At 42.9% G+C, this 27,943-nt stretch overlaps 3 protein-coding genes across 3 annotated transcripts; 2 read left to right on the forward strand and 1 right to left on the reverse strand.

Annotated features, from left to right (window-relative positions):
- Nucleotides 1-3,949: 3,949 nt before the first annotated feature.
- On the forward strand, nucleotides 3,950-6,441 carry LOC127308789 (protein neprosin-like). Its single transcript, XM_051339690.2, has 5 exons — nucleotides 3,950-4,080; nucleotides 4,612-4,791; nucleotides 4,886-4,939; nucleotides 5,507-5,632; nucleotides 6,053-6,441. Exons 1-5 carry the CDS (start codon nucleotides 3,967-3,969, stop codon nucleotides 6,407-6,409), a joined length of 831 nt encoding a protein of 276 aa, XP_051195650.2. The 5' UTR covers nucleotides 3,950-3,966; the 3' UTR covers nucleotides 6,410-6,441.
- A 3,776-nt stretch (nucleotides 6,442-10,217) lies between these two features.
- Nucleotides 10,218-13,559, reverse strand: LOC127310353 (uncharacterized). The gene is made up of 5 exons (XM_071822855.1): nucleotides 13,291-13,559; nucleotides 13,103-13,178; nucleotides 12,874-12,935; nucleotides 12,000-12,794; nucleotides 10,218-11,226 (listed from the first exon to the last, which is right to left on the reverse strand). The coding sequence occupies exons 1-5, from the start codon at nucleotides 13,486-13,488 to the stop codon at nucleotides 10,867-10,869; spliced, it is 1,491 nt and encodes a 496-aa protein (XP_071678956.1). The 5' UTR covers nucleotides 13,489-13,559; the 3' UTR covers nucleotides 10,218-10,866.
- A 3,455-nt stretch (nucleotides 13,560-17,014) lies between these two features.
- LOC127310751 (protein neprosin-like) lies at nucleotides 17,015-18,362 on the forward strand. The gene is made up of 4 exons (XM_051341396.2): nucleotides 17,015-17,168; nucleotides 17,261-17,314; nucleotides 17,613-17,741; nucleotides 17,945-18,362. The coding sequence occupies exons 1-4, from the start codon at nucleotides 17,106-17,108 to the stop codon at nucleotides 18,305-18,307; spliced, it is 609 nt and encodes a 202-aa protein (XP_051197356.2). The 5' UTR covers nucleotides 17,015-17,105; the 3' UTR covers nucleotides 18,308-18,362.
- Nucleotides 18,363-27,943: the final 9,581 nt, after the last annotated feature.

The raw sequence follows: 27,943 nt of genomic DNA on the forward strand, positions 1-27,943 counted from the left end.
CGTTTTAGATTATCGATTTTATTGATGTGTTATCTTTAACTTGAACAGTTGCCTAATCATGTTTAAATATTGTTGCAGAATGTATATTGGTGCATCACTACTTGAAAGTTACCTTCCGTTATGCCATTTATTTTTGTCTTTTCTTTGAGCATGTTCATTTCTAGATTAAGAGTATGATACCAATAGTTCCGCCGCAACGCGCGGGACATCATCTAGTTTCTAAATAACTAGCCCCCGAAACCTGATTTCTCTGCAATTCTATGCAGCCACGTCCACCCAAATACAAGTACCAAGTTCAGTAATCATGTGGTCCCTCGAAGTTTCAACACCATTATTATATTTGTCTCTAAATTGTAACTGAAAGTTGAAGGCCATCAATCTCCTATTATCTTCTTACGTTACCAAGCAATCAATCTCAGCCCCTTCCGTCGCTCCACCTATGTCCCTTTTAACTCTTGGCAACTCTTTGATTTGCATCTTTGCTCTGTTTTCCTTCCTCTCAGATGCACTATCATAAGCTGTCCCAAACCCAAACCAGTTCCTCGCCCTCTCATGCGACTTCTAGAAGCTGCATTGACATTTTCCTGCATCGATGTCGCGTTGATTTATTTCCTTTGATTACTGAACTATTAACATCATGCCGTGTTGAGTGACTTTGATCAGATCTGTAGCTAATTGTTCGCATGTTTTATGATGCACAACACAACCTACAGATTTCATTTCTTCCAAATCTGAGTTTTCTCCGGGGGATTTGGATTCGGTTTTCTCCAGGGGATTTGGATTCGGTTTATGGATGGTGGCTGAGTATATGGATGATGCACAGGACAAGCAGTATATTCTGATAATAGGGCGTTGATCTATGTGACGGTAACCAACAATACAGTCCTCTTTACAGCTTACTCATTCTGCTTCGTTATACCTCATCTTTGTTGGCCAAAAGGGACTGATTTCAGATTTTCATAAATACAGTACAACAATGTAATCAATATTATGCAAAGAGTCAGTGGAAAAAAATCGAACCACTTATCCCTCGGTAGCTAATATATGTTCCTTCTGTCGTAAGTTATCCCGATCCCTCTTCTTTTTTCGTCAGTATAAGATTATGCAGTTTTTTTAATGTGCAAATGAAGTTGTCTCCTTCATGTCAAGCATACATCAGGAAATGGACCTCCCCCTACGGCCCTACCTCCCAAATACTGAAGGATTGCGTTGTTGCTTCCAGTGATATAGTATCCCAAGTTGTTGAACAGGAATTCCCGCGTGTGTGCTACATCAGTAAACAGGATAGAGGAATAGATGGGTATTATGCTTGCAATCTACTGCCGGCAACATATCTAAGGTGCCTTCTTTCTTTTCAATCTCCGAGCTAAAGTTTGATTTAAGAGTACAACCATGGATATTTTATCTGCTCCATATCTCTTTGAAAGATTTTCCATGACTTGATTTTTTTTATTGTCAGCACCGAACCAACCATTGCAGTTTTTCCTTTAGGATCCGAACTACAAGTTCACCATTTATTGCACGGTATAATCATTTCAGGTTGTCCACTTTGATTGGCATAGAACCATTTCTATTGAACACCATTAGTTTGTTCAGGTTTGATTTTTCAGAACAATAATATTGAAAAAGACTTATATATCTTCGCTATTAAGATTATATTGTAATAGAAACCATAATCCAATATTTTATTCTGGCTTTTAGTTTTTAATTTATATATTGTGTTATTAAATAAAAATGAAAAACATCTTATGCTTATGGAAAGCCGTGTTAAATCCTTAAGATAGAACATTGTTGGACCATTGTGATTTCCCATTATTTTTTCTATTTGACTGCTCTTGCCTAATTTACTTCACACTACCAAATATGTTTATGTTGATTTTATCAAATATGTCTTCATCTTTCAGGTTGTATGGAACATGATGATTTGAAAATTCAAGTTTTCTGGGAATTCAAAAATCAACGCTTTTGTAGGAAATTTGAATATCTCATTGAACTTGCTCCAGTGGTTAGATATAAACAATAATCCACTTTTTTTACATTTCACAATGCTACAAAAATCTATGTAGACCCATTTCCCCATTTGTAAGGAACATCAAAGCAACATATATTTTTGCACTGGTAAGTGCCACAAAATCTATAGAATTTCCCCTATTGAAAGTGCATTAACTATTCACTTATCATTTTAGCAATTATAGTTTAGCAAGAGCCCGCAGCAACGCGCGGGGTATCATCTAGTTTTTACAATGTATCACCTCACGAGTGATTTAGTTTAGCCAAAGTGTGGTGCTAATATGATGCTGCTGGTAAACCCCTGACCGTCAGACAACAATTGTGTCTTGTAGATAATTTTGTTAGGCCTCCAAGCATGAAGGTATGTAAAATAATAGCATTTTTTCGGAAAGTCATTTTGGCTCATGAGCACCAGCGCTCTCACCATATAAAATAATTCGAAAACCCTATTTATATGTTTAAAAAAATTATATAATCAAATTATAAAACTAGCTAATGATATATCCCACTAACATACAAAATCTCAATTTCAAATGTTTGTTTTATAAGCTACACAAAAATGACAAAGTATGATAATGTTTTGGAGATTTGAATCACTATACTCAGAGCCACATATTTATTATTTTTGTGTACTCCAAAATACACATTATTTCCAGTTGTAAGTTTACGCGTTTGTGGGATACAATACTGGGTACATCATGATTTATTTTCAGATTTTTCTAAAACTTCAAAATATGATTTTTATTTTGTATTTTAAAACGGGATTACTAGTGCTAATGTGTACCAAATCTCTATCATATTTGTTTATTTAAATGAGTGGCCTAATATGTTAAATCCAGAGATAAGTGGTGAATGGCCTCTTTCCTTCTAGAAAACCTAAGATACGAGAGATATCAGTATATAATGTAAGATAAACATAGTAAAAGAATTTTTGTAGTTTCAAAATATTGAAATGAGAAAATTCAGTATGTCTAAAGTATTTCTTATGCTTATCATTGCGTGGGTGTTCATAATTCACCAGTATGATTAAATTATGTGTTGGGTTTGTCCACTATCTTTTTGTTTTTTACATAATTTATCTTTATGTTTTTTATTCAGTTTGTCGTTTATTGTTTTAATTTTATTTGAGTTACTACTTTGTTCTTATTGGTTTGTTATATTCTTCCAAATTTTAAAAGAATATTCACTTATAGTTCAGCTTTATTTTTGTTCCAATAGTAAATATTTATAATCCATCTAAAATAAAATAAAATAATGCTAGTCAAATCATCCGGTTTTCCTCAGTTTGGTGAAAATATTCTTCTTAATATATGTTATGAATATTTTATATATTGATATGAACATTTCCCATGGATATTGATTCAGAAGCCCAACCGGTACAAACTGATGGGTCCTTGGGGTGTAGTGGAAATAAACTAATCCAGTACTTAATATGTGATTTATTACAACCTCAGTAGCAATTTTATGTGATTATTAATTCCACACTAATGTAACAGAGCAATATTTTTCATTTGATTAATGAGCTATATAACAGGGAAAATAATGGTAATTTGTTTCGTTGCAGCGACGACATTAAGTATTGTGACTAATAAACTGTATCTAAATATGTTAGAATATGTTTTCCTTTACATAGTAGTAATAATCATAATGATCTTTATGGAGTTAATGAATAAAATGTGTATGCAAAAGATATCAATCTCTTCCCACTTAATGAATCAACTCAAGTGTATAAAATGTATATTTTCATTTACACCGAAATGATCACAATAAATTTAAGAGATAAGTATGTCTTCCACAACCATTACATCTATATAATTTGTTTATTTGATTGCTTTCGTATCTACCTTTAAAGAGTGCATGCAGACATTCACATTTTTCTTTTATAGAGAAATGACGAAAGTTTTCTACATTTTCTTGATGCTTTTCAGCTTCTGTGTAGATAAAACATCTCATACAATGTTCCATAAGCCACATCCTCGAAGTCACATCCAATTACAAAGAGGAGGATCCTCTGATAAGAGCTTACAATCGATGGAGGCTGAACCATTAGAGGGTGAAATAGTTGAACGTGTAAGTCAATGCTTATACATGGTATATTCACATATTACATCTATCATGTTAATGTAAATTCTAACTCTCATGAAATAGTCGAACATGTAAGTTCGGCCTTTTGTGTTTCTTAAAATAAGAGCCCAAGTGGGGAAAACTACTTACTGTGAGCTTACTGGAATTTTTTTCCGCCTGCCATCAGTATGAAAATATACAGTTCCTTACTTTTCATGATCTCCAAGTTCAGCATCAAGCCAGTCCTATTGATCTAGAAATGTGGGTTCAAATTCCATCAATAAATAGAGTGGCCTCCAAAAGGACATAATTCAGTGGACTTGTGGTATGAGCTACTTTTTCAGCAATCACGATGTCAAGGGGGAGTTGCCATATTTGATAGTTTATATTTTTGGCGTAATTTTTTTTATCTAGACGGTGAACAACACCACGATATATCATTATCTAAAGCATATGAATAAACTACATGTAAATATGTCAAAATATCATCGAAATCCTCCAGAATGAACTACCAATTAGGTTGATATTTCTTTGCAGATCGCGGCATACCAATCCGTGCCAGGTCCTGCGACCTTACTGTATGGTGCCATGGCAACTTTAGATGTTTATGAGTCTCCGAATATCAACAAGGGACAAATAGCTTCTTCTGGAATATGGGTAGAGAATTATCAAAAACATCAGTCTGCTTTTGTTAATGTTGTACAAGTCCGATGGAATGTAAGCCAGTTGTCCTCATTGATACAAAACTATGGTATATTTTTGAAGTATCCACTGCCCCAAAATTCTCAAGTAATTCTTCTATTTTCTGTAGATTGAACCTTCTTACTATGGTGACAACAAGACACATTTCCTTATAGGATGGACGGTACTGTAATCAGCCTATTCTCATTTGCTCACTAGTCTTAATAACTTACAGATTTCCATCTATGCACTTTTAGTTTGAGAATACTAAGGGCAAACCCTATGTTAGGCCTCGTGGAAAACGTGCTCAGACCATATCAAAACAACATCGCATTGGTTTATCATGTTGATGATCAGAAGAAGATGTCACACGATGAAATTTCCCTCGTACTCCCCCGTTCTCTTTTAGTCTACATCTTACCTTAAATATTTGTTTTATATTAGTCTACGTTTTAGCTTTCTAATGAAAAACAACACGAAGCATTCCTACTCTTTCTATTGATTGTCACTAATTTTGATGTGCATTGGATTGGTTGAAAATAGTAGTATTAAATGACTTACTAATTCATCTTAAAATTTGTAGAATCTAAATTAAAAGAGAACGGATGGAATATGTGCTAGTATGTTGAGATTTTTTTCGACCTGGATATATGTGTTTTTTCATGTTCATGGCACAAAAATATAACAGGCTTTAAATTGAATAAATGTACTGCATGTTTTAATAACTAATGAGTTTCATCGGAATGGTCAGGGTGGGTACAAAGCACCGGGTTGTTTTGATATGAAATGTGTTGGATTTGTGCCAGTTAAGTATGCTCCAATTAATCCAGAAGATACTCTCCAGGGGAAAAGTAAGATATCGATCAAGATATTCAAGGTGGGATGCCAACTCTCTTAGGCTGGTCATAGTGGGGAGTAACTTAGACTAGTAACATATGTCATGTTACTAGTCTAGGTTACTACCTTCATAGTGGTAGTAACTTATATGTGGTGTCATGCATTGTGTCATTATTATGTTGTAGACTCATTTTGCCTTGGGATGTGTGATGTTATGGTAACATAGCTATTTACCACCTCACTCTCTTTCTTCATTTATTGGCATGCCATGTCACCAAAATGTTTTGAGATGTGTGATGTTACTAGCTATGTTACTCCCACTATGAGCAGTCTTAATACCTTGTTTCTAAATTATTTTCCCTGTTAAAAAAGATAGATTTGTTGTGCTTATGTGTTACCTGCAAATTAAGAGTAGCGTTCCTTATTCAAATATTACAAGAATACTTCATCCATTTTACAGAGTAAAGACGACGGAAATTGGTGGCTACACTTTGCCCATGTTGGTGAAAATTTTGCTCCAGTGGGATACTGGCCAAAAGATCTTTTTGGTGGTTTGGCTGACCATGCAAATTATGTAACTTGGGGCGGGTACACTAGATCACTTGTAGGGGACCCTAGCCCACCAATGGGCAATGGGAATTGGCCAGGAGGCGACTCTGCTTCATTTCAAGACGTGCAATATGTCGACACTGATGGGAATGGTCATCTTCCAAAGCCCAACGTTCATTCCAGAATAACCGATACGGGATGCTATAACGTTAGTGAATTTGTGACTGACAGATTCACCTACGGAGGTCCCGGTGGTTGTACTAATTAGTACTGTTATATGCACTAAGATATATTATCTTCAATAAATAACTATATCAAGAATATATATATATATATATATATATGATGATTCAGCATATGTGACACCAAGGCCGGGCTGACAAAATTTGAAGTCCTGTGCGGAACTCTAAAATGAGACCCTATTTATTAGAAAAATTAAACTAATAAACCATTGTAACGTTTATGTCGTAATATCTTTCATAGAAATCGTATATATTAAAAATGTAAACCCTACGATCCAAAATAATTGATGCATATTTATGCAAAATATTTTCTATCGTCGAACCAAGCATATTGAGATCGACATTCATTTTGTTCGTGAAAAGGTGGCTCTCGGCGAGGTTCGAGTTATCCATGTTCCGACCAGTGCACAGTTTGCTGACATCTTCACCAAGGGACTCCCTACTGCCTCATTCTCCGACATACGATCCAATCTCAACGTCGTCGAGCCTGACGTTGCCACTGCGGGGGGTATTAGAGTTGTATACGGTTTTGCCTTGCACAGGTCGGTTGGTGCCTAAACCCTAGATTGGTTTGGCTCATATATAAACTATGTAATCCCTCACATATCAATACAAGTTATTATTCTCTCCAAATATCAGCGCTGGACCCTGTCTGCCGCCTCCAGGCATGCGCGGTCGGCGGCGAGCACCTCAGCCTCCGCCTGGATCTTGCTCAGCATCGCTTCCACGCGGTCGTATATGGGCAGCCAGTCGGCGCTCCCGCCGCCCTCTCCGCCGCCGTCGGCCATGGATTCCAAATGGAAAGACGGAGAGTGGAGCTGATGGCCATTCACTGGTTTTAAATAGCCAGCTATAGCCTAGCTATAGCCCAGCTATAGCCTTTCAGGAGACCTGCCGCTGCGGCTATGCCCTTTGTAGGCTAAATGAGGAAAAACCGCTAATAGCCTGCTATAGCCTAATTTAGCCCCTGTTTAGCCTCTAATTTAGCCGCTAAACCTCATGTATTTTGAATTTATCTTCTCTTTTATTTTTTATTTCTTGTTTTCTGAATTTGCGTTTAGTATAATTAGATAAAACTTGTGAGTTGAATATCTAAATACTTGTTTGCCTTGAATAGTTAAATAAGTTGTATCACGAATCGTATTTGAGTCATAGTTTTCCTCTTCTTTTGGCAAGATATGACAAAAATATTTCAAAATTTTGAAAAAAGGCTAAATGGAATAGCCCGCTATAACCCGGCTATAGCCTTTTATAGTCTCTAAAAAAATTGCGGCTAAATGAAATAGCCCGCTATTTTAAACTATGTTTAGTTCAGGAAACACAAGCTTGCTTTGGTGGGCTCTAAAATGGCCTTCATCCCACCAAAGCTGTAAATAAGGTTTGCTGGAAAATGTAAATGAAGATCATCACTATGAAAATTCTTTAGAAAAAAAGTTCACTGTGAAAATATTTTTTTTTGCGGGTACACTGAAAATATTAGTAGTATTATTTATGGTATAGATAATAATATTTATTCGTTGAATGAAACCATGTTATTCTCTAAATGGAATTTCATATTTAAATATATTGGAGTACATTGTTCCTATAACACCATCAATTTAATACTAGGTTGTGAAGTGCGGTCGAGATGATTTGGACGTCCACATCTAGAAAGCCGCAGATTGCAATGTGAACTGAATTCACCTTATTGCCAAAACAATTGGGTGTTGCATTCGTTTCTTGATGCTTCTTTTAGTGGAGATGCCTCCATGGAAAAAAAAAAAATAGCAGCAGCTGTTTTCAGGCCACTGCCTGAGCAACAGTCACTTGCATGAAAAGCCTTCAGCTAGGAGATCAAACGCGGAACATTGAACACAATGGAATCAAATCATACTGGCGATATGCTTTTATTCATCAAAATGCAATAAGGGCGATTGCTTGGCTGCATGACGAATCAGAAGGAAAATACCAGAACGACCAAGTGTTCAAAATATTCGTACACTATGTGCCCACTGTTTGCTTCTGTTCGTAATTACTTATTAATATTGACTTTGGGCTAGCTAGTCATGTCACTTTTTTTTTTTGCGAGGAAAGATCAAGTGATATTATACCAGGAAGCTTACAGAACAACCCAAAGAAACAAAGAAATTACAAGCCGGTCCTGCAAGCAAACGAAGACGACAACAACAACGAAGACGTACTACGGCGCGCCGCCGCCGCTCCTCCACTACAGCCCTGGAACGGAAGGAGACCCCTGGCGGACGGGAAGTCGACAGAACTCGGCTCCGAGGAACCTCCACCTTGCATCGCTGACGCCATCCTCGATCTGGTACGGTACCACCTTCACCTTCAGCAACTCCGGCCAGATCCGCCGCCCCGCGGCATCCGGCAGTGGGGAAGTCGAGGCCAGCAGCTCCGTAGACCTGCAGGCTCGACGGAGACGGTAGATCGACGCCAGGACTCCGGAGAGCACCGCCGTCGAAGGGAAGAACCACCGCCTGCAAAACCACTCCGGCCGCGCCGCTTCCGCCCCGACGCCGCCGGCTGGACACCATACGCACCCCTACTATATACACGGAGCGAGACGAGGCTCCCCCGCCCTCCCGCCGCCGGAGCGGCCGGCGGAGGCCGAGGGACCCGACGAATCGGCGCCGGTGAAGTGGGAAGCCTACGGGATTTCACAAATCGCCTCTCGTTTCTGTGGACGGGGAGAGGAAGAAGTCCAGGGTCTAGTTGTTTTTAGCTAGTCATGTCACTTAACCATGCTAAATGGTTTTTTCATTCAGATATCTTCCCGTTAGAAAAAGCACGATTGGTTTTCCCCTGATTGTTGTGATCCAGCTCAATACAGATTGGGATGAAGAACATAGGTTCTACTTTCTTGCCGTTACTTAACTGTTCATGTACTGTCACGATAAAATTCATATCCATGGACACTGAAGCGGGACAAATGATGTCATTATATACTTTCCATAGCATATTCCATTTGTGTCGATTAGAACTACTCTTGGTAGAGAAGTATGCCGACCAATTGGTCTTGATGATAACTTTGCATTGCATGTCATTGAAAAGAGAGTTTGGGTTACAGTTCTCCTAGAAGGCAACTTACATGGAAGCAAAAAGTTTCTAGAGAAACGTCCACACACCAGCCTTTGCCCACAGTGCCACCTCATCCATCTTTGTGATGAGGGACATCATCGAAGGTCGAGCTCCATCGAAAATACACTGGTTGCGATGTTTCCACAACATCCAGGTCAGGAGGAGAGTGCCGGAGGCGAGGCCCTTGCGAAGTGGCTTGGGCCCTCCCGAGAGGCTTTTGAACTTGATAATTTGTTGTTTCCACATCTCTTCCAGTCTGCTCATCATCATCATCCCCATTGCATCCATGGTGCTCATTATCAGGCCCATCACTTCTACTCTTTCCATCAACATCATTTCTACCCTGCTTATCGCCATCCTCATCATTTCCACTATGCTTATCGTGATCCTCGTCATTTCCACTCTGCTCACCATCATCCTCATCCTAATTTGCAAAACACACAAAACTAACTCAAAAAGGAAACAACGAACAAGAATTAATCATCAAATGAGCTATTCCTGACAAACAGGATTTACAAATGGCCAAAGATGAACAGACCGGCTTCTTGAGTTCGATCTGGCAATGAATGGGCAAGAAAACATTGAACCGGCGGATGAGCTCAGGTTGCCCATCTAACACGTCCTTCATGCTTCTGGCCAGATAACTAATTCTGCAAAATTAACAGGATTCAACCTAATCATCACAACTCAGAACAGAAAGAAGCAGTAAATTCTTGTAAATGATACTGCTGATGCATCACTGACACGTAGCCTTGCTTCAGCTCCCTCAGGAACTGTTCGAACTTCTTGCGCTTGTGAGGTTGGTTCGCCAAGCTGTCCTTCACGTCGCTGACGTATTGTGCCCAGTTGCCAGTTGCTATCATCCTATGCTCGCCATGGGCAGTCACCAGCCTCTGGCGGCATAGAGGACTAGGAGGAGGCTCGTATGACCACCTCCTCTTGGCCACCCTTCACAACCAGGACGGCGAAAGGGGAACACCATAAATAAGAACAGGACACCAAATTCAGATTGGCAACAGCTTGTATTCATCAAAATTGACGAGAATAAAAAGGGTATCAGCTTACACGAGCAAATTAGAAAAATAAACAGTTGCTCTAAGGTGTTTGCCTATTTATCTTCCAGTTGCTCCTTTCCAACGAAAAAAGAATAAACTTACAACAAGAGCCCAATGCACATCAAGGCCCAAGGCCGCTGTGTTTCCATGAGCTCAAGTTTTTCATGTCATGCATTAACTAGTGTGTGCGACATTAGATGCCAGGTTGTGTTCTAGCTTTCAGAAGGTGTTTTGTTACCACTTATTTGACAGACAACTGCTAACAAAGGACTAAATTTTTGTAGTCAACTATATCAAATACAGTTATATATACTATTATAAAGATAAACTTTGCAGCAGAAGTTGAGTATTTACACATTGCTTTTACTGTGGCTTTTGCCATTGGTAGACTCGGTATTACAAGCATCTCTCTTCCTCTTGTGATTCCCGGGAGGCTTTAGAATTGGCTTGTTTGCTGTTTCCTTATCACTTCCACTCTGACTATGCTCATCCTCATCATGTGCATTGCTTCTGCTCTGCCCAGCATCGTCATCACCACCACTTCTACTCTGCTCATCATTGTTCTCATCACTTGTACTCTGCTCATCATTGGTCTCATCACTTGTACTCTGCTCATCACCATCCTTGTCCCTTTCACTCTGCTTGTCACCATCCTCGTCACTTTCACTCTGCTCATCAGAATCCTGGTCGCTTCCAATCTTCTCACAATCCTAATGAGCATATCCAAAATTATCTGGTCACTTGACTAGCTAAAGCTCACAAAAAAACAACAACAGGAGACCAAGAAAATGGCAAACATTATCAAAATGAAGAAAATGCTGAAAATCAAGATAAGCACAAGCTCCTGCAAGAAAATCCTAGCAATCAAAACTCAGGTTGGCCATAATGGAACAAAATGAGAGATCTTGCCCTAGAAATTTGGTAACATACTACCATGTGAACCTGGGGCTTGTTCTTTGGCATGCTACAAAAAGTGCTCCTTGCAAGGACATACATGGTTATTTTATCAACTTCATATTTTCCCTAGGATTCAGATCGTAAGGCCAACAACAGCCTGGAGCGCGGAAGCACAGCAAGCACTGTAGAGCTAATATGTAGCCTTCCTACAGCAGACAAGTCATGCATGCAGCCTTTCAAGAATTTGGATGCTTAGAATGTATTTCCTTGGTGCTTTTCATTATTTGACAAAAGAAAACACCCATGAAAATACGGTTCTTGGTTATAAAGGAAAACAAGACTTCTTCGTCGATGCATTTTCAGTAAAACAGCTTATGACCGTACAGTATGAGGCAAGTATTGAATCTGGATTAAAAGAGCATTTAATCAACCAGGTTTACTTAGTCATCTGGACACAACATTGTATGACATTGACTAGATACATATAGCAAGACAGGGTCCTAAACAAAGTAAACATGGTTCACAAAGTAAACATGGTTCAGTCAGTGTGAGCTTGGCCATATAACTGCAAACACAAAATACTTACATTTGAAATTGAAGAGGCACGCCTGCGCTTCTGAGTAGTTTTTTCTTGCCCATCTTTCTCCACCGTTTTTGTTTCAGAAATGTAATCTTCTTTTACTTTTTGCCTAGGATTACTGTTTTTCAGTTTATCCCTTGTAGTTACAGCTGGATCAACAGACCTAGATTTTTTATGTGTCTCACTGATATCCTTGTAGTGCTTCTGGACAGATTCAACGTGCCAGCATTTGAGTCTTTGGATTTCATCATCTTTCTCCTTGACCAAGGAGTGCATTTTCTGTACCTTCATTTTGGCACCAATAGCTTCTGCTCGCAATATGACAATCTCATGATCCTTCTTTTGGGTCGAAACTTTCTTGTTCTTCTGGAGCTTAGCGTAGTCCTGCTGCATTATACTCAACTGGCTATGCACAGAGTTCTTTTCCGAGACTAATGCAGAAAGATCCTTGTCGTGACTCCTTTTGGCTTCCACAGCTTCTGCTTGCAGTCTGTCGATTTCAACATCCTTCTTTTGGGCCAACACATAAAGCTCATCTACAGTCTTCTGAAGCTTTAGTGCTGCTTCAGTAGCTTGTGCTGCCTCCACTCTCTTGTTCTTCAGGAGCTCGGCAGAGTCCTGCTGCATTATATCCAACTGGCTACGCAGAGAATCCTTTTCCGAGAGCAATGCGGAAACTTCCTTGTCCTTCTTAGAGGTCAGCGTCTCATAAGCTTGCTTTAGTTTCCTTAGCTCTGCGCTCAAATCGCTTGCAACGTGATCCACGGCGTCCCGATTCAGCTTTGTGTGTCTTCCAACTTCCTTCGGTTGCATAAAAGAACGATTTATGAAAATCAATGAGAAGCGCAAACTAGACTGCATGTTTTGAGCTATGCACTACCTTAGAGCTGGGGGTTTCTGCACAGGTTCTGGAATCCTCCTCCAGGTCACTATCTCTGAGTTCTACATTGGCAACAGAAGGCAATGCAATTCAGTAGCAGCATAAACTCCCAACTATTATTAGTTGGAAAAATCCTAATAAGAGATAGTACAGGACTTGCACCACAAGCAAGCAGCACAAATCTGAAACATTGTCAATTTAGCACCAAGAGATGAGGGCGGCTCAGTACCGGCGAGCTTCTGATTAGCACCGAGAAGCAGCTCCACGTATGCCGCCTCCCATCTCATCTTCCTGGTCGCATCCGCCTTCCTTCCGCACAAACACGGTACCATGCAGCTAGCATCAGAAAGAACCCGAGAGATCGATCGAAACCCAAAGAGGAACGGGGGGAATGCAGCTAGGGCGTGGACTAATCACCTGCAGCTTCTTCCTGGCGTCGGCGGCTTGCGCACGCAGCCTGTCCGTGTCGGCGTCCTTCTCCCGCGCCGCCGCCTGAAGCTCGTCCGCGGTCCGCTGAAGCCTCCGCGCCACTTCCCAGGACTCGCGCTGCACCCTGTCCAGGCGCGCGCAGTCGGCGGCGAGGACCTCCGTCTGCGCTTGGCTCTTGCTCGCCATCGCCTCCACCCGGTGGAAGATGGGCAGCCACTCGGCGCTCCGGCCGCGCTCACCACCGCCTGCGCCGCCGCAGCCGTCGGCCATGGTTCTAAACGGAGCCGAGGTGACCCGACTGAGGGAATGGGCCTTAGAGGGCTTCAGTAGCTCTTCCTAATTGGGCTTCGGCCTTGTGGGCCATGAAACTTAGAGCATCTCCACTCGTGCCGCCGTCGAGGCCCCCGGCGAGCGTTTTTTCCATCCGGACGGCGAAATTCGGCCCAGTCGCGCCCCCGGCTCCTCGTTTTCGCCCGGATTTGGCCCTTCATCCATCCGGCGAGCCCACGCCACCCCCGGCCCCCCGGGGAGCGCTCGGGGACTCCGGACGAGTGAAAAGCGGGGAAGGGCCCGATCTGTCGGTGACTCGACGCACGAACCCCACCGCCACGTCGCTCAAAATCTCCCCCACCCCTCGTATCTCTCTCGCCGCCGGCACCACCCCGCCGGCTTGTTGCCAGATTCCGCCGCCCCTCCTTCCCCACCTGCCTATATTCCGCCGTCTTTCGACGACGGCCTATCTGGCTGCTCTTCCGCCGGCCTGCTTGCTCGTCGTCGCTCGCGGCTCGGGTTGCCTCGACCACGCCCGTCAGGTGTTCGTCCATTTGCCTCGCCGGCCATGGACTCGGACGAAGAGGAGGAGCAGATGTTCGTCGAGCTTATGCAAGAAGAGATGGCAGCAGCCGCCCAAGACGACGAGCACATGATGATCCTTGGTTGCTTGGCAAGCATGTACGCCGGACTGGCAACTCGTCGACGTGGTGGGTCGGCACGAGGTCGCCGGAAGTGCAAGCCGAGACAGCGAATGGAGGGCTACTGCATGTTGTACGCCGACTACTTCGCCGACAATCCATTGCACGGTGAGAGTATTTTTCGGCGTCGTTTCAGAATGAGCAGAAAGCTATTTCTGCAAATTGTGTATGCCATCCGCCACTTTGATCCCTACTTCAGATGCAAGGCGGATTGCACTGGTTTGGTTGGATTTTCGTCATTGCAGAAGTGCACAGTGGCTATGAGGATGCTGGCGTATGGAGCTCCCGGTGATACTGCAGATGACTATCTTCGGATGGCGGAGTCCACCGCCCTTGATTGTTTCTACCGGTTCTGCAGGGCCGTCATAGCAGTGTTCGGGGACTATTACTTGAGATCACCCACTGTCGAAGACACTCAGAGGATCCTTGCAACAAATGAAGCTAGGGGTTTTCCAGGGATGCTTGGAAGCATTGACTGCATGCATTGGCAATGGAAGAACTGTACGTTTGCGTGGTAGGGAATGTACAAGGGTCACAAAAAAGGCTGCACTGTGATACTTGAAGCAGTGGCTACCCATGATCTTTGGATTTGGCACTCTTTCTTTGGTATGCCTGGATCCAACAATGACATCAACGTCCTAAACTGCTCCCTGGTCTTTTCCAAGCTTGTTGAGGGTCATGCTCCTCCGGTGGACTATGTGATCAATGGTCGGTACTACAACAAAGGATACTACCTTGCAGACGGTATCTATCCAAAGTGGGCAACATTTGTGAAGACTATCTCCAACCCTGCCACCCCCAAACTTTGCGAGTTTGTCAAGAAACAAGAAGCTTGCCGAAAAGACGTCGAGCGAGCATTTGGTGTCCTCCAGCAGAGATTTGCTGTCGTCCGGTTCCCCGCTATGACTTGGTCCAAAGATCAGATGTGGGAGGTGATGAACTGCTGTGTGTGCCTACACAATATGATTATTGAAGATGAGCGAAAGCATCCGGTTCCTCTGGCTGAGCAAGAAGCACCATATGAGAGAGAGGGTCCTCTTGCACAGCCTAATCACCAGGTGCCTCCATCATGGGCCGCCTTCTTTGCTATGCACCAGGAGATTCGAGACTCTACAATGCATCAGCTGCTGCAAGATGATCTGGTGGAGCACATATGGAGGCTCCGAGGCAACGCCAACGCCGACGCCAACTAGTCTGTCTTAATTTGTTTGAAAAATTGTGAAATTGTGTGCTTCATTTGTTTCAGCACTTGTTAAACATTGTACTGATTGTCGCCGAATTTGTTTCAGCAATTTTCGTACTCTTGTTTGCCGAACTTGTTAAATTTTATGTTGAATTTGTTTGAAATATGTCAAATGGTCGAGGTTGGGGGTTTCCTGCCGGGGGGACGGCTGGAACTTCGGCGCTCCCCACGCCAAATCTTTATCCAATCCGGACGAAAATTTCGCCGGATTTGGGCGTGGGGAGCGCCAACGAGTGGGGATGCTCTTACTGGGCCGTCTGTGATCATCTAAGGCTCGAGCCTGAAGACGCTCAGAAAAAAACTAGCCTGTGTTAATTTCTGCGCTAGTCACAATAATTGTCGTGCAGTTAATGAGTTACAGCCAACGTGAATAAATAGTACTGTACTATATAAAATCTTTTATCCTCACTGTACCCAGCACAAAATCTTTTGTGGTCAGTATAAACTACAGAGTATATCTGCATGCAATACAGCTGTATCTGTAAATGGCAAGCAATATTGCATTTCCATAACGTATATTAAACATAATAAAGTTTAGCCGGAAATATATATATCCGTGTATGTACAGCTGTGTCAATAATTTTTCATAATGTATAGGACATTAGGACATACCATTCAATTTCCACCATAAAGGAGTATATCACAGCCAGCTAGCACAGTAAATGTCGTACATAATTGTTTCTTCCAAGACTATTTACATGTATGTAAAAAATGTATTTCCTCCCCCCCCCCACCCCCTCCCTTATATAAACTGTTTACTCGGATTCTATGGTATCCGCCTTTGAGGGGAGTACAAGCCTTCACATTCCTTCTTGAGAAAATGGCAAAACTTGTGAGCATCTTCTTGCTAATTGTTTTATGTAGCCTTGATAATGTTGCCACGGGATGGTGTCACAAACCATATCTTTGGGGCGAGATGCAATTCAAGACTAGGGCATCATCCAATGGGAGCGTAGTATCAACTGAAGCTGAACCACTGGATAACAAGAGGTTCGACCATGTAAGTTCAGTCCTCTCGATGGTACATTCTTATATCATATATATCATGTTAAGATTTATTTTTGTACTTATGTTTTTTCTGATGAGAGCTTTGCCAAAAGAAAATTCTTATTGAGAACTTATCGGGACATGGAAATTTGATTTATATAATAAACATATAAAACCTTTGGCCAATAATCTTGAAAAAAACTTTGGCCAACTAATTATAAATTTTGAGTTTCTTCATTCAATGGTCTCCATGGTTCAACATCATTTTTCCATATCAAAAAGCTTGCTACCTTAGATATTTGTCTGAATCCTAGTAACACCAAGGAATTTTTTTAATGTTCAAACTACTACTAGAGTATAATTTCTCTCTACTTTCATGTTGGCATATCGTTATCTAATGCATTTCCAAAGACAACTGACAAATATGACATAGACTTCATCGAAATCCATCGGAAGGCACTACTAATTATGCTGATATTTCTTTGCAGCACGCAGGTTACACATCATTACCAGATGTTGTAACAAAATTTTATGGCGCCATTGCAACTTTCGATGTTTACGAATCACTGAGTGCCAATGACGGACAAATAAGTTCTGCAGTCATGGTCGGTAATTACGAGTATCCTCATATTGATACTCTAAATATTATACAAGTTGGATGGAATGTAAGTTAGTTTGTCCTCTGATGTTACAACTTTTTGTGTCTAAAGTATTCATTTTCGGTAATTCTCACGTATTTTGTTTCTACTTTGTGCAGATTCAACCTTCTCTCTATGGTGACAACAAAACACATTTCCTAATAGGATGGTCGGTATGTAGTTAATTACCACATTTTCATCCCAGGGTTCAGATCATGTCTCTTTCAAGAATTGTTTTTATATGGGATTACACATCGCTATCATTGTGCTAGCACGGAATTAAGCCCAAACAACATTCTGCAAGATATCGTTTTAATCCTAAGAGACATCGGTTATAGCGCAATAAATTTGTATCCCACATAGTTGTTAGCATGTTGAGATTACTTTCATGTTCTTGGGAAAACAAAATTAGGTTTGTGAGATCTATACACTATTGGATTTCTATAACCCATGATTTTCCTGGAATTTCAGACTGATGGATACTCATCAACGGGATGCTTTGACTTGAAGTGTGATGGATTTGTACTAGCCAAGCATGCTCCTATAACTCCCGGAGACACACTTAAGGGGAAAAGTAAGATGTCTTTCAAGATATTCAAGGTAGGGACGTCAACTTTCTTATAATGTTTATAATTTCTATTGGCTATTCAAACAGTTGGATTATTGCTCGTATGTGTTACATGGAAACTAAGAACTGCATTAATCATTTTTATAATAATTGAATGGAAAGCATTTTTACTTAAATTTTAGGACGATTTGAGTAAGTCCATCTATATAACAAGTGTACTTCAATCATTTCGCAGAGTAAAGACAACGGAGATTGGTGGTTACACTTTGCTCATGCCGGTCAGAAGTTTGCTCCCGTCGGATACTGGCCGCAAAGTCTTTTCAATAGTTTGAAATTCTATTCAAATTATGTAAGCTGGGGTGGCTATACTACATCTTATGGAGAAAAGCGCAGCCCGCCAATGGGCAATGGGCACTGGCCAGGACCAGACTCGGCTGCATTTCAAGATATGCAATATGTCAATGAAGATGAGACAACCTACCGTCCTGGTCCAGTGCCCGGCCTTCAAAGTTGGGTAACCAACAAGGAATGCTACAAAGTCAGTGATTTCATGATTGACCACTTCAGTTATGGGGGACCTGGCGGTTGTACTAATTAATACTGCTATGCACTACGATATACTAGTACTACTATTATAATCAACAATAAAGACATTTTTCAAGTTATTATATTATTTTGTTCCTTTCCATATATAATATGTCTTGAGGAAAAGAGTCTTCATGCGAAAAACCAGTTCTCAACCTGAGCTCATATGCTCCTGGTTAAATAAAAAAATGAAATAGCGAATTTTTTTATGAAATTCTTGTAGAATGAACATGAACAGTGACCAAGAAGCGGCTATGCAACAGTGGCCAAGAAGCTATCTCGTTTGGCGATGCAAAAAGCGGCTGCAGTACATTAATACATCCTGCTATGCTATGCCGCAAAGTACTTCATCTTTCCACTAGCCCATTGCAATAGATCGCAACGGCCTTTAAAGCATTTTCGTCATGAAAATAAACAGGTACTAAAATAATAAGTCCAACTCTGACGAGAATGAACCATCAACAGGTTAGCCCGACAGGTAATAGTAAATAACTCAACTTATAGAACTCTCCAGCGAAAAGTGTTGCAATGTTTTGTGAAAAATCTCAGGAAAAAACAGTATAGACAAGCATTACTGACTACTACTGGTCACTTCATTGTTTCTTGCATGCGTTACTGCATCAAGCTACCAACCTTCAAGATACATCGATACATCGATCATAGAACAAACATAGTTTGACGAAAGAGCAGAGCCAGCCAACCAGGCCACAACTTCTTGGTTTCTGTTCCTAAAATTAGCATAAATATGAGTAATGCTACATCTCCGGAAGAAATTTGCGGAATCATCTTACGGAAGCATCCGTGGCATCCATCAATTGGGTAGAGTCACGCTGTGGGCCCATGAGAATTCAGTCCGGTAGAACAGCAGCAGGCCACGCATGTCCGTAAGTTGATTCCCGTAACAGTTTGTCTGTAGACCCAGCATTATTGCATAAATATTTGGTCGATCCAGCTTTTCGCTGCTGGAGAGTCTCACCAACACACGCAGTGACCACCTTCAAGCCCTGGGCAAGTGCATATGCAACCTTGTCTCCAACAAACTGCATTCAATAAATGGGAGGCAAACCTCTTAAAGCAAGAACTAGAGAAGAGCAGGAACTTGTGACTGACTATCAAGACTAAATAATACAGTAAGAATCTTAGGAAATAAGAATTTACGCAAAACACTGCATTCACAAGTTACTGCTAACTTACTATGACAGATTTTGCAACAGAACAGCAGAATGACAGATCAGTTTGGTCTCTACCAAGTACTGTTGTAGAACAAGTACAAAAAGCTATCTAAATGTCAAGAACCCAACATTAAGTTGTGCTGAAAAATGCGGAAATATGATACATGGCCAGATGGCAAAGCTGTACTTCACAGACTGTGAGATTCAGATTAATGCTTCGTGATGCACAGGTGTTCACAGCCAAGTTCATTTTAGAGCTGGAGCCTGACAACACTACCCAGCGTCCATCTTTTCTCTCTTTTTTTTAGAAAAAAGTAAGCTTCTAGTTTGAATTACAGAGTAATCAACACCTCCACTATTTTTTACAAAAGAAGAAACAATGTGTCGGTAGCAAAACAGAAGTTCAGACCAAGAAATTGCTGGTACTATTATGCACATGGAGGTATCGCAACCAACCATGCTATGGGAAGGGTACACTAAAATATATTAAATTTATGTCATATTCCATATGGTCCGAATGCATTGGCATTGGCACACCCAAATACAAATTGACTAGACACTGGTGCCATCTCATCAACACGCCAAATACTGATGCTACAACATTCACAACTATGAGATACATAAGTCAAATTCATATACTATGATAGAACAACAGCACAACCATTTGGTAATAAAAGAAATACTCCATGTGATTTTGAAATACGTTCATTGCAAAATAAATAAAATTACGGCAATCTTATCAGTGCATTGCAAAGAGTGACATATGATTTATTCTGCAGGACATAGTGATGAAGATGTAAGAAAGACGCACCTCTAGACAAGAGTTCCTCAGCAGAGTCTGCATCACAAATAGCCCATCTCGAGCTGCTTTCGCAGGCATGTAGCCCTGTAAAGGTGCCCACATGGAAGAGTACAAATATCCTCGCCCTCTTCGAAATCATTGATGCAGATAGGGCAGCTACTGTTCCATTGCTCGCCACCGCTGGTCTGGTAAGTTGTGGCCCCAAGAGATTTCATGATCTTCCTTGCTCTATCGTGCCGCCAAGCTCTTCGAACCAGCCAGAAACTAACAAGTCCCAACAGGATTACACACCAGCTGATAATGATGAACCACGGAACTGAGAAGCGGTGGAAATTCAGGCTCCAGTCAGAATCCCACTTCGTCTTCGCTGGCTCATGGAATCCCAGGCCCCCCTCCTGCGACTTTTGTGACTATATGTACTATACTCTTGACAATACGATAGTGGAGAAAGAGAGGTTCTGAAGTAGAGGTTTCCTCCTGCGTATCGTCAAGAGTATAGACAGAATTTCAGTGCTATGGAGGACCTTGGACATAATGAGAAAGAGAGGTTATGAAGTAGAGGTTTCCTCTTTGTTTGCCTCATCTGCTACCCACTTTGCAAAAATGTTTGTTTCCCGATTTGACACTCACAGAGTATAGGTATTGTAATTAAGGTACACGTCTCTTTTTCCAGCTTGTGACAAACACAGCAAGCAATCTGATGAGCACCTACAACCTATCAGTGACTGTGATTCCACAAGCAACTAACTCAAGAATGCTCTCAGCTCCAAAGCTTGCAGGACTCTTAACATCCACAGTGTAAGTTCCTTTTGTTGTACCCTTGTGAAGTTCGGAATTCTCTACAGCTGCCACCTTTGAATAATTAGTTATCTATCAATGTGAGCTTTATGATTGTATCATATGAAATATGAAGTATGAACAAAAAAAGAAGAAGTCATGCTTGTGTGGCTAAGAGCACAAGTGAATGGAGTTGAAATGTCATATGCCATGGGTTTAAGTTTAACAAGTATGAACTCAAAAAAAGAGCCTCGAATAGCAAACTTTCTAAACTATGGATAGAAAAAACTGGATTATTGAAACTGTCCCATAATGGACATAGGAAATAACACATAACCTAATAGTAGGACGAAATGCTTAAACATATTCAGAAATCATCACAATGCACTTGGATGTTCGACAGTGAGAGCACATGATAACTTCATAAAAAGGTAGAGTTGGCAAAAAAAATGTACTAATTATGCACCAATATATTGAGAATCTTTGGATCTCAGATAAGAGAGCATAACATGCAATCTGAATAATTAAGAATGGAATAGTACCAGAATTCAGTGTTGAGTATTCAGAAGACTAGACTCTTAAGTTTTAACCATACAAGATAACAGGATAACAGCCACATTTGCTACAAAATCATTCCCAATATCTCAAAGAGAGGTAAACTACCACCATATATACTTCCGTTTCACTTATGAACTGATCTGAAGCCATGCCATGTCTTGCAAAGCAAGCAACCTGATACCTAACACTCACTTCTGACATTGGCGTCACCAATTTCTCTTCCGAGAATATCTCAGAACTACTAATACCGGACATTCTTTTTTTTTTTTTTTGCTTAAACCCAAGTATATATGGAACAGTCATGTTTGTGAGAGCACATCGCAATCACAGTCAGAACATAGTAATATGCCCTGATTCGTAAGAGACCCTCTCTTTTATACACGCGTGCGTGACAGATGAATGAAGCAAACTGAAATAAATTTTGTCGATCCACGCATACATGCCACTGAGAAAACCAAAAAAATGTACTGGAGCTGCCCGGGTCTTAAACGCAACAACCTAAGTTAAGTATGAACGATCCACAATCAGGGCTGATCTCGTCCTGCAACCTGCAAGAAACACGGAAAGGGGCAGCGCTGAGTAGATATAGGTGTGAGGTGTGACTCCAGTGAACTTGGTCAGCAGCACTGCGGCACGTCGCGGTGGTACGCGACGACGACGGCTAGGCCGCCCCCGCCACGGGCCATGCCAATTCCACTTGCGCGCGACCAGGTTCTCCGGTGGCGAGTCCCGATCCGCCGCCAGTAACGCGCCGGGGGACCAAGAGAGTGCGGCGACCCGGTGGGGGCGGCTGATGCGGAGGCAGCCCCAGGCATTGCGGTGGAAGGGACAGGGAAGGGAGTGGAGCAGAGGATGGTGATTTCCGTAGCCATTGCCACTGTCACATAGAGAATACCTGGCCAACGGGCCGGGCTTTTGCGTGCCGGCCCGGCAGCACGCGAAAGTAGCCCGGTGCAGGCCTGGCACGTGACGGGCCGGTGAAGTGCGACCTACACCTTTCATACACTCCAATTAACCACCATACCACTAGAGAGTTCGTACGCGTCTAGGGTTTTGGTCTCGCAGGCGATCACCGCGGCGAGAGCTCATCACCGGCTCCGATCGACGTCCGATCCTCCTCCTCTGCCTCCCGCTCTGCTCGGGCTGACCTAGGGGACGTCCTGGTACGCCTTCCCGACCTTGGCAGCGGCGGGGGACGAAGGGGTTGGGAGGAGGAAGATCTGATGGTGGCAAAGATGCCGAAGGAAGGAGGCGCGTCGGGATCAAAGCCCTCGGCTGATCTACAGGAGATGCTGAAGAAGCTAGTATTGAAAGATGACGAGCTGGATGATGTGGTACTCCCGAAGGAGGAGGTCGTGAACCTGCAGGAGGGTGCTCGTTGGATGGCGGTGGTCAAAGTGCATACCACCAGGCACTTCGGAAATCAGCCATATTTTCAGAAGATGGACGCAGCCTGGGGTTTTGCCAAGACATGGACAATAAGGCATGTCGAAGATAACCTGTTCATTCTACAAGTATCATGCTTGGGTGACTGGAACAGGGTCATGAATGATGGACCCTGGATTTTCCGCCAGATGGGTGTGATGGTGGAACCCTACGATGGTGTGGCAGATCCGACCACGGTGGTGCTTAACCGCCTTCATGCCTGGGTTCAGGTGTGAGGGATCCCACCGCTGTTTCGGAAGGACGTTATTGTGCATGATATGGCCGCACGGATTGGAGAAGTTCTGGGAGCGGAGATGTATACGCTGGGAGCCAGTGGTACGAGCTTCGTGAGAGTCAGGGTCAAGCTAGATGTTCATAAGGCCCTGACTAGAGTTGTTGGACTGCATCCTGAAGGGAGCAACCGAATGTTGTTCCAAGTCCTATACGAGAAGCTACCTAAATTATGTGATGTCTGTGGGCTTCTCGGTCATGGTGATGCTGAGTGTGAGGATGGTGTGCATGATCAATCGGCGATGCAATATGGGACATGGATGATTGCGTCGATGGAAGACTTGCACCCCCAGTCGTCCGGGGTGCGCACAAGGGAACTGACACGGGACTACTTCCGTGGAGGGAGAGGAGGAGGACGGGGCAATGGTGCCACTGACACTCGAAAACGACCGCAAGGAGTAACACCGCCTCGCGGGGGAAAGGCAGAGGCAGAAACAGCTGGCATGGAAGGCCGGCCAATGCTGACTAATGGTGATCCAAGCGTGAGGAAGAAGTTGGACATTGTTCTGGCAGCAGAGATGGACGACACCAAGGTGGGGGTCACCTCGCTTGTGAAACCTGACCCAAAGAGATCGAGAATGATAGAAAACAACCCTGAAGAGGCGGGCTCCGGTGAGGGGCGCCGCCAGGAGCAATGAGTTGCATCTGCTGGAACTGTCGTGGTTTGGGGAGCGATGCGATAGTTCGAGAGCTCCGGGACCTTGTGCGGCGCTTTAATCCTACCATACTTTGCGTGGTGGAGACTCAGCTGCCGAAGGCGAGGGTAGAAGCACTAGTAAGAACACTAGGTTATGATAATGGTTTTGCTGTAAGCAGTACGGGGCGCAGTGGCGGCCTCGGTATTTTTTTTGGAACAATGTAATAAATTTAGAGATTTTGCCTTATTCTCGGTATCACATAGATGCACGGATAACTGAAGGGGATGAGGAGCCCTGGAGGCTGACGTGTGTGTAGAGTGAGGCCCAGACATCGGAGAGGTACAAGACATGGGATATGCTGAAACACATCCGTGCATCCTCACCATTGCCATGGATGTGTATAGGTGATTTTAATGAAGTGCTACACCGGCACGAACACGACGGTGTGGGAGAGAGAAGTTTGGCACATATCACTGGCTTCCGTGATACTGTCGATGTGTGCGAGTTGGCCGATCTGGGGTTTGAGGGGAACTTTTGGACCTTTGAGAAACAGGTGGCGGGAGGATCGTTCTGCAGGGTACGGCTTGACCGTGCCCTTGCAACGATGTAGTGGAGTGATCGATTTCCTTTGGCTTCTGTGCGCCATCTTACTGGCGCGTCGTCTGACCATGGACCGATCTTCTTTCGATTGAAAGAATCGGGGCGGGAGCGGAGAGTGACGGAGGAGACTCTCTTCCGATATGAATTGATGTGGGAAACTCATGACCAGTTCAAGCCGTTTTTGGATGGTGTGTGGAAGGCGGATGGGAAGGCCAATACTGTCTCAACTACGTGAAAAGCTCACACGAGTCTCTGGATCTCTGGACAGCTGGGGTAAAACCACGTTCGGCCATGTTCAAAGAGAGATATGTTGGAGATATGCCCAAGAGGCAATAATAAAGTGGTTATTATAATATCTTTGTGTTTATGATAAATGTTTGCATACCATGCTATAATTGTATTAACCGAAACATTGATACATGTGTGTTATGTAAACAACAAGGAGTCCCTAGTAAGCCTCTTGTATAACTAGCTTGTTGATTAATGGATGATCATGGTTTCGTGATCATGAACATTGGATGTTATTAATAACAAGGTTATGTCATTGGTTGAATGATATAATGGACACACACCCAAATGAGCGTAGCATAAGATCAAGTCATTAAGTTCAATTTGCTATAAGCTTTCGATACATAGTTGCCTTAGTCCTTCGACCATGAGATCATGTAAATCACTTACACCGGAAGGTTACTTTGATTACATCAAACGCCATTGCATAAATGGGTGGTTATAAAGATGGGATTAAGTATTCGGCAAATGTGAGTTGAGGCATATGGATCAATAGTGGGATTTGTCCATCCTGATGACGGATAGATATACTCTGGGCCCTCTCGGTGGAATGTCGTCTGATTAGCTTGCAAACATATGATTGAATCATAAGAGATGACATACCGCGGTACGAGAAAAGAGAACTTGTCGGTAACGAGGTTGAACAAGGTATGGAGATACCGATGATCGAACCTCGGACAAGTAAAATATCGCGAGACAAATGGAATCGGCATCGTATGTAAATGGTTCAATCGATCACTAAGTCATCGTTGAATATGTGGGAGCCATTATGGATCTCCAGATCCCGCTATTGGTTATTGCTCGGAGAGGAGTCTCGAGCATGTCTGCATAGTTCGCGAACCGTAGGGTGACGCGCTTAAGGTTCGATGTCGCATAAGTAGATTTGAATATGGTATGGAGACGAAGTTTGTTCGGAGTCTCGGATGGGATCCAGGACATCACGAGGAGGTCCGGAATAGTCCGGAGAATAAGATTCATATAAGGGAAGTTGATTTCTAGGTTTCGGAAAAGTTCGGGATTTTTCCGGTGGATGACCGGGAAGGTTCTAGAAGGTTCTGAGGGTCCCACCAGTGGGCCCACGACCCTAGGAGGCCTAGTATGGGCTGAGGGGGTGCTCCCTAGCCTAATGGGCCAGGGGCACATGCCCCTCAAGGCCCAGCCGGCCAACCCCTAGGGTTTTCCTAGGGGGGATCAACTTGGGGGGGAGGAAATCTCCCCCCCCCCCACTTGGCCGCTGCCCCCCTAACCCTAGATGGGAAAGGGGGGCACCCCACCGACCTGGCCCCCTATATAAAGACGGGAGGGGGTGGCCAGCCACCCATCCCATCATTGTCCCCTCCTCTGGCCGCCTCTCTCCTCCACCATACGCTGCTCTGGCTTAGGCGAAGCTCTGCAGCTTTTCTTCCTCCACCACCACCACCACGCCGTCGTGCTTCTGGAACTTGGAGGAGATCTACCACACCTCCGCTGCCCGCTGGAACGGGGAGAGGAAGGGCTTCATCGACACCGTACGCGCGACCGAGTACGGAAGTGCTGCCGGATTGCAGCACCGGGGACGATCGTCTACACCAACAACGAGATTAATCTCGTAAGGTTTGGAATCTTCGAGGGTTAGTCTCATCTCCATCTCGTTGCTTCGATCTTGTAGATTAGATCTTGGGTGTTCCATAGATTAGATCTTGGATTTATTCGTCTTTGCGGTAGGAAATTTTTTGTTTTCTATGCAACGAACCCCATCAGTGGTATCAGAGCCATGTCTATGCATAGATCTGTTGCACGAGTAGAACACAATAGTTTTGTGGGCGGTGATGCTTTTGTTGCTTTAGTTTGTGTACTTTGCATCTTGCGGGATGGTGGGATGAAGCGGCCCGGACTAACTTTGCATGACCGCGTCTCATGAGACTTGCTCCACTCTTGACATGCAACTACTATTGCATAAGTGGCTTTGCGGGTGTCTGTCTCTCCCACCATAGTGAAGATTACAATTTGCACTTCTATTGTCAACACTAGTATCACCGTTGTGGTTCATGTTCGTAGGTAGATTGGATCTTACTCGAAAACCCTAAACCACGTAAAATCTGCAAACCAAATTAGAGGCGTCTAACTTGTTTTTGCAGGGTTTGGTGATGTGATATGGCCATAATGTGATGATGATTATATTTGATGTATGAGATGTTCATTGTTGTATTATGGCAACCGACAGGAGCCTAATGGTTGTCTTTAATTTTTGTTAAAGACCTGCGTGTATATTCATCATGTAATAGCTTTATTTCAAGTAGTTGTTATAGTAGCTATAAGTGATGGACTACCATGAAGCGGCGCCACTGACCTTGACGCCATGCTGGTGATGATGGAGATCATGTCCGTGCTTTGGAGATGGAGATCAAAAGCATAAGAAGAAAGGCCATATCATATCACTCATTATGAATTGCATGTGATGTTAATCCTTTTATGCATCTTATTTTGCTTAGATCGCGACGGTAGCATTATAAGATGATCCCTCTCACTAAATATCAAGATAATAAAGTGTTCATTCTTAGTATGCACCGTTGCTAAGACTTTTCGTTTCGAAGCATCTCGTGATGATCGGGTGTGATAGACTCTACATGTGCATACAACTGGTGCAAGCCAGATTTGCACACGCGGATACTAAGGTTGCCTTTACGAGCCTAGCGTGTACAGACATGGTCTCGGAACACGGGATACCGAAAGGTAGAGCATGAGTCATATGAATGATATGATGAACACTTTGAGTGTTCGCCTTTGAAGCTACATCTTTTCTCGTGAAGATCGGACTTGGTGTAGTGGATTTGGTTCGTGTAATCACTAAGACAATGCGAGGGATGTTGTTTTGAGTGGGAGTTCACCTAGTTAATTTAAGAATTAAAATTGAACTCATTTTATCATAAACTTAGTCTAAACTCTTTGCAAATATGTTGTAGATCATGGCGTCCCCCTCCATCAATTTTAACCAGTTCCTAGAGAAAGAAAAGCTTAAGAGCAATGGTAGCAACTTCACTGACTGGTTCCGTCATGTGAGGATTTTCCTCACTGGTGGAAGCCTGCAATATGTGCTCGATGCACCGCTAGGTCACTAG

Source organism: Lolium perenne, chromosome 6 (assembly GCF_019359855.2).
Source record: "Lolium perenne isolate Kyuss_39 chromosome 6, Kyuss_2.0, whole genome shotgun sequence".
In the NCBI taxonomy this organism is placed as follows: domain Eukaryota; kingdom Viridiplantae; phylum Streptophyta; class Magnoliopsida; order Poales; family Poaceae; genus Lolium; species Lolium perenne.

Coding starts and splice junctions, on each gene's coding strand:
- LOC127310353 (XM_071822855.1), bottom strand. CDS start 13,488: ATGGCGAGCAAGAGCCAAGCGCAGACGGAGGTCCTCGCCGCCGACTGC. Junction 13,179..13,290: donor ACGCCAGGAAGAAGCTGCAG/GTGATTAGTCCA, acceptor TGCGGAAGGAAG/GCGGATGCGACCAGGAAGAT. Junction 12,936..13,102: donor TGCTAATCAGAAGCTCGCCG/GTACTGAGCCGC, acceptor TTGCCAATGTAG/AACTCAGAGATAGTGACCTG.
- LOC127308789 (XM_051339690.2), top strand. CDS start 3,967: ATGTTCCATAAGCCACATCCTCGAAGTCACATCCAATTACAAAGAGGA. Junction 4,792..4,885: donor TTGTACAAGTCCGATGGAAT/GTAAGCCAGTTG, acceptor TATTTTCTGTAG/ATTGAACCTTCTTACTATGG. Junction 5,633..6,052: donor TATCGATCAAGATATTCAAG/GTGGGATGCCAA, acceptor TCCATTTTACAG/AGTAAAGACGACGGAAATTG.
- LOC127310751 (XM_051341396.2), top strand. CDS start 17,106: ATGGTCGGTAATTACGAGTATCCTCATATTGATACTCTAAATATTATA. Junction 17,169..17,260: donor TTATACAAGTTGGATGGAAT/GTAAGTTAGTTT, acceptor TACTTTGTGCAG/ATTCAACCTTCTCTCTATGG. Junction 17,315..17,612: donor ATTTCCTAATAGGATGGTCG/GTATGTAGTTAA, acceptor CTGGAATTTCAG/ACTGATGGATACTCATCAAC.